Below are 6000 nucleotides of genomic sequence, written 5' to 3'. Positions count from 1 at the left end.
ACCAATCCACGCTCCAAGTTCACCTACCTTATTCCGGATGTTCCTTGCATTGAAGTAGACACACTTCAACCCACCTTCCTGTCTGCCGGTACACTCCTGCGACCTTGATACCCTCCTCAGTACCTCACTACTCTCAACACTGGCTTCTGGACTACAGCTCGTTTTCCCAGCCCCCTGACAAATTAGTTTAAACCCTCCCCGAAGAGCCGTAGCAAATTTCCCTCCCAGGATATTGGTGCCCCTCTGGTTAAGGTGCAAACCGTCCTGTCTGTACAGGTCCCACCTTCCCCAGAATGTGCTCCAATAATCCAATTAACTGAAACCTTCCCTCCTACACCATCCCTGCAGCCACGTGTTTATCTGCACTCTCTCCCTGTTCCGCAACTCGCTAGCATGTGGCACCGGCAACAAACCAGAGATGACAACATGGTTTGTCCTGGCTCTCAGCTTCCACCCTAGCTCCCTAAATTCCTGTTTTAAATCCCCGTCCCTTCTCTTACCTATGACATTGGTACCGATGTGTACCACGACTTGTGACTGCTCCCCTTCCCCCTTCAGGATTCTGAAAACATGGTCCGAGACGTCACGGACCCTGGCACCCGGGAGGTAACATACCATCCGTGAGTCTCTTTCGTTGCCACAGAACCGTCTATCTGTCCCTCTAACTATTGAGTCCCCGATAACTATTGCTCTCCTGCACTCCCTCCTTCCCTTCTGAGCCACAGGGACGGACTCAGTGCTGGAGAGCCGTTCACCGTGGCTTACCCCTGGTTGGTCGTCCTCCTCAACAGTATCCAAAGCGGTATACTTGTTATTGAGGGTAACGACCACAGAGGATCCCTGTACTAAATGCTTCCTCCAAGCCCCTCTCACCGTTACCCATCTATCTTGATTCTTCGGATTAACTACATCCCTGAAGCTACTATCTATGACCACCTCTGCCTCTTGAATGATCCAAAGTTCATCCAGCTCCAGCTCCAGTTCCATAACGCGGTTTCTGAGGAGCTGGAGATGGGTGCACTTCCCTCAGGTGAAATCAGCAGGGACAGTGACGGCGTACCCCACCTCAAACATTCTGCAGGGGGAACATTGCACTGCCTTCCCTGTCATCCCCCCTAGATAACTTGCAGATAAAAACAAGAAAAAGAAAACAAGAAAGAAAGAGCTTGCCTGATATTCACTCAACCCCTTAGGTTAGAGGAGGTGGAAGGGTGGGGGACATTACAAGTGTAGTGTCTCGGGTTTAGGAACCGCCCAACTTAAATACAGGTTAAAAAAACACTTGACCAGCAACCACTGCGCCCTGCACGATAACAGCAATCAGTTGTTATAGGCCCACGCAAACAATTTAAATCTTTACTACTTACCCAGCAGTCACTCTGTCCTCACTCCGACCGGATTCAACTGGAAACCCCCAACAGTAAGTTTTTTAAAAATTTACTCCCTTTAGCAAGCACTCACTCAGCAACCACTGTTCCCCGCACGATAACAGCAATCAGCTGTTATCAATTAACTGGGCGCGGGAAGGGAGAGAAGAAAAAACACATCAGCCAGAGAGAACCCTGTACCTCATGACAATCGTGTGAGGCCCAATGGAAAAGAAGAGGATAAAGTATCCCATCATCCGCCTAAATTCACGTGAATATTAGTCACTTGGAAAATGTAACACAAGTCTCTGGCTGCTTAGAGAATAGCCACTTAACGTGAATCATTGCAGAATACTTAGTGAAAAAATAATATGGGATTATGTATTGTTGTTGATCACTGCAGAAAATGGGGAATATCATCTGGCTAGAAATTTTTAATAAAATAATTCATTTTTTTTTTAACTAGAATGTGGTTTTGTATAATATGCATGGCTCAAAAAGAGAACTTCAGAAACTAATGAAAGAGTTGCTTCCCTTTTGAGTTTAGTTTTAGATCTGTTATTTTATTTCTTCCCCCCCCCCCCCCCGTTTACTGTTTTGACCTTTGATACACGTTTTGTAACTGAGTTTCTACGGATTATTCGAGTCAGTTAACTACAGCGCCATCCAATAAAGTTGGCAACAATTCCTTCGCTCCACCCCCACATGTCACAAGGCACCGACTATTATGTGGTTGTATTCAACAGGGGAATTGCCGTCTTTACTTGGGTCTGGTCCACACGTGACTCTTGACTCTTAATTGCCCTCTGAAACGCAGAGCAAGTCACTCAGTTCAAAAGTAATTGAGTGTGGGCAACAAATACTGGCCTTGCATACATCCCATGAAAGAAGAAAGGTTGAAAAAAAGGACGACAGGAAAGAATCCTAACTTAAAACCCCATTGCTTTACGCAGTGTCTGCACACACCGTAGTTGAATTAATTTTGAGGACTTTGGAAATTGGTGACAATTTAAAATCTTGTTTACAAGTGAATTTAATACTGCTAACAGAGATTAAGTGGCGTGGGAGTTGAACATAGAGCATACAGTGCAGAAGGAGGCCATTAGGCCCATCGAGTCTACACCGGCCCACTTAAGCCCTCACTTCCACCCTATCCCCGTAACCCAATAAACCTTCCTAACCTTTTTGGTCACTAAGGGCAATTTATCATGGCCAATCCACCTAACCTGCACGTCTTTGGACTGTGGGAGGAAACAAGAGCACCCAGAGGAAATCCATGCAGACACGGGGAGAACGTGCAGACTCCGCACAGTGACCAAGCGGGGAATCAAACCTGGGACCCTGGCGCTGTGAAGCCACAGTGCTATCCACTTGTGCTACCGTGCTGCCCAGAAGTTGGGAGTATACTCTACTAGGAATGACATGACCGAGGGGAGCGAAGCCTAGACACAGAGAGAAAAAGCATATTCTGAACATGGGCTGTTTAATTCCATTTCTACTAAAATGTATTAAGATGTTGGTAAAAATCCCACTGAGCTCCAAACTATCACAAGAGTGTGATCCTGAACTGTTTTTTTTAAGAAGTGCAGTATTTACAGTATGCATCAATACATAATTGTTGTAACATGAAAATTTGCAAGAAGATTGAAATCTTTTCAGTGTGTAAGACCAATTTAACAGTACCTCAATATGATTTGTCTTAAAAACATTAATCAGTCAGTATCATATCCTAAAATGGGTCCCAGCCACTTTTCAATATCTTCTTTTCTCATCTGTTTTCTGGCTGCATAATCTTCAACCTGTAAATCAACATCACACTCAAATGAATTGCAAAATTTCCAACCATCCATCACGTGAACACAAATACAAGTAACTACCCGGATCATGTGATTCTGCATTAAGTACCTATTTAGTGTTTTTTTTGTAGAATCCAGTTTTTTTTAAAAATCCCTAGATACAAAATAGGACAAACTTAAAACACAAACTGTCGCAGACAGAATATAACATTACAAACATTAAATCTGATCTAAGTTTCATACAAATCCGTTTTGGCTAACTTTCTTAGTTATCTTGATTATAGGCGTGTTAAATGGGATGTGATAAATGTAAGGTGCAGGAAAATAACAGTTTTTATATTGTTTCCAATTATCTCTTCTGAAAGATGGTAACATTCCAAATGGCAATTAATGATGTGTGAGCTTTGATAGCAGTTATTAGCAGCCTATTCAGCTATAGAGGCCATCAAAACTGGGTTTGAATCGCTGCAGGTATCATAGAATTTACAGTGCAGAATCCCTGGGTAGGGATTGAGAATCATAAGCCGGGTCAAGCAGGGCAGCAGGGTAGCATGGTGGTTAGCATAAATGCTTCACAGCTCCAGGGTCCCAGGTTCGATTCCCGGCTGAGTCACTGTCTGTGTGGAGTCTGCACGTCCTCCCCCTGTGTGCGTGGGTTTCCTCCGGGTGCTCCGGTTTCCTCCCACAGTCCAAAGATGTGCGGGTTAGGTGGATTGGCCATGTTAAATTGCCCGTAGTGTCCTAATAAAAGTAAGGTTAAGGGGGGGGTTGTTGGGTTACGGGTATAGGGTGGATACGTGGGTTTGAGTAGGGTGATCATGGCTCGGCACAACATTGAGGGCCGAAGGGCCTGTTCTGTGCTGTACTGTTCTATGTTCTATGTCTTGCCCTGCCACCTACTCCTTCTCAACCCAGTTGCAATAAGACAATTGTAGCATTATTTTGTCCTGGCTGAAGTCAATGATGTAAAACCGACTGGTGAGTAAACCTGTTATTTCCTCATCTGCATGTCTTAACTACTCAAATTCTTAACTGAGGAACTTGTAATATTCTAGGGTAGTTCAAGAATAGAATTCTTATGCCCCAACATGGCAGATTTTACTTTTGTTTTGTTCATTCAGGGGATGTGAGCATTGCTTGCTAGCCTAACATTGTCCATCCTTAATTGTCCTTGAGAAGGCGGTGCTGAGCTCCCTTCTGGAACTACTGCAGTTCATCTTCTAAATGATGTTGATTTTTCATGTTTGTTTTATTTTCATGAATCTGAACTTTGCCTTCCAACAGAATTAGCTGGAGAGAGCTTCTCATGAAAGTCCAGGGCAGGACAGTGCTAGGGTTAGCCCTGTACAGAGCTCCAGGGCCTCTGGTTAACAGCCTATAAAGGATAAGCTTAACTTGGGAACAAAGCAGTAGAAAGATGTTTTCTTGAGGTATGGACTTTTGTCAATCATGCCAATGCAACTAAGGATGCAAATCCTCGTGTGTTTTATACGCATGATGTACTGGCGCACGAGAGAAGTTTCAAATTTTGAAAGCAAAGTGGTGGGTGAAAATTCCTTTTGAGGCTGAGACCCCAGAGTCATTTATTAACTTACAGCTAACTCCAAATTAAAAGATGACACTGCTGTACCTGACCTGTGATACCAGGTTAAAAATACGCTGAAAGCCCATGAGGTTGTCAGAATTCTGGAGCAGCATCTCCCAGGAGTATTCAGTGCTGAGTAAAACAAGCATTTTGTTGCTATTGCCGTTCACGGCTACCGGCATGTGCGAGGTTGGATTTTCTGTTTTCACAAAGATGAAGATGGAGAGGCGGTGGCATACTGGTATTGTCACTGGGCTTGTAAACCAGAAACCCAGGGTAAGGCTCTGGGGTACCGGGTTCAATTCCTGCCACTGCATATGGTGAAATTTGCATTCAATAAAAATCTGGAATCAAAAGTCTAACGATGACCATGAAGCCATTGCCAATGTCGCAAAAAACATCTGGTTCACTAATGTCCTTTAGGGAAGGAAATCTGCCATCCTTACCTGGTCTGGCTTACATGTGGCTCCAGACCCACAGAATTGTGGTTGACTCTTAACTGCCCCTCAAGGGCAATTAGGGACGGACAATAAATGCTGGCCCACATCCAATGAATTAAAAAAAAGGAACTGGCTGAAGTCTGCACCTGATCTGCGCATCTTTTCTTGGAACCTGGTTGTGAAGACCAAGCAGACTCTCTTTTGCATTAAAGGTAAGTGAACATGGCATGTGTCGCGAAGGTCAGCCGGCATGGGTCCCAAAGGTTGGCCAGTTAGCAAAGGGGGTCCCAGGAAATAGTTAAAAAAACACTGTTGTAAATGGTACACACTGCTACCAATATGCTTGGGTGGTGGTGGAGTAAACATATGTGAATGGATGCCAATTAAGCGGGCTGCTTTTTCCTGGATGGTGTTGAGATTCTTAAGTGTTGTTGGAGCTACAATTATCCAGGCAAGTGGAGAGTACTTCCATCAAACGCCTGACTTGTGTCATGTAGATGGCGAACAGGTTTTGGGGAAATCAGGTGACTTATTTGCCTCAGGATTACTAGCCTCTGACCTGCTGTTGTAGTCACAGTATTCGTATGGCTAGCCTAGTTCAGTTTATTTAGTGATAACTCCCAGTGTGTTGATAGTGGGGGATTCAGCAATAGTATCGCGATTGAATGTCATGGTGTTATGAATCCCGGACCAGAATCCCAGTTTTTTGTTAGATCCCGGACTAGAACTCATTATTTGCATTTGGTAAAACTGTGATAAAATGCCACTGCACCACAGAAATTGTAATACTAATCAGCAGACACTTTTTATGG

General features: G+C 44.2%; 1 protein-coding gene across 4 annotated transcripts in view; it reads right to left on the bottom strand.

The window, feature by feature from the left end:
• Nucleotides 1-2640: 2640 nt before the first annotated feature.
• The window catches only part of mtr (5-methyltetrahydrofolate-homocysteine methyltransferase), a 114465-nt gene continuing 111105 nt past the window's right edge, over nt 2641-6000 (bottom strand). For all 4 annotated transcript variants that reach the window (XM_038814423.1, XM_038814449.1, XM_038814431.1 and 1 more), the window contains one exon: nt 2641-3166. In XM_038814423.1, the coding sequence (XP_038670351.1) occupies nt 3080-3166 (87 nt within the window). In that variant the 3' untranslated portion in view covers nt 2641-3079. The remainder of the gene's footprint in view (nt 3167-6000) is intronic.

Source organism: Scyliorhinus canicula, chromosome 1 (assembly GCF_902713615.1).
Source record: "Scyliorhinus canicula chromosome 1, sScyCan1.1, whole genome shotgun sequence".
Taxonomy (NCBI): Eukaryota; Metazoa; Chordata; class Chondrichthyes; order Carcharhiniformes; family Scyliorhinidae; genus Scyliorhinus; species Scyliorhinus canicula.
This window is presented reverse-complemented; position numbering and strand designations above follow the sequence as displayed.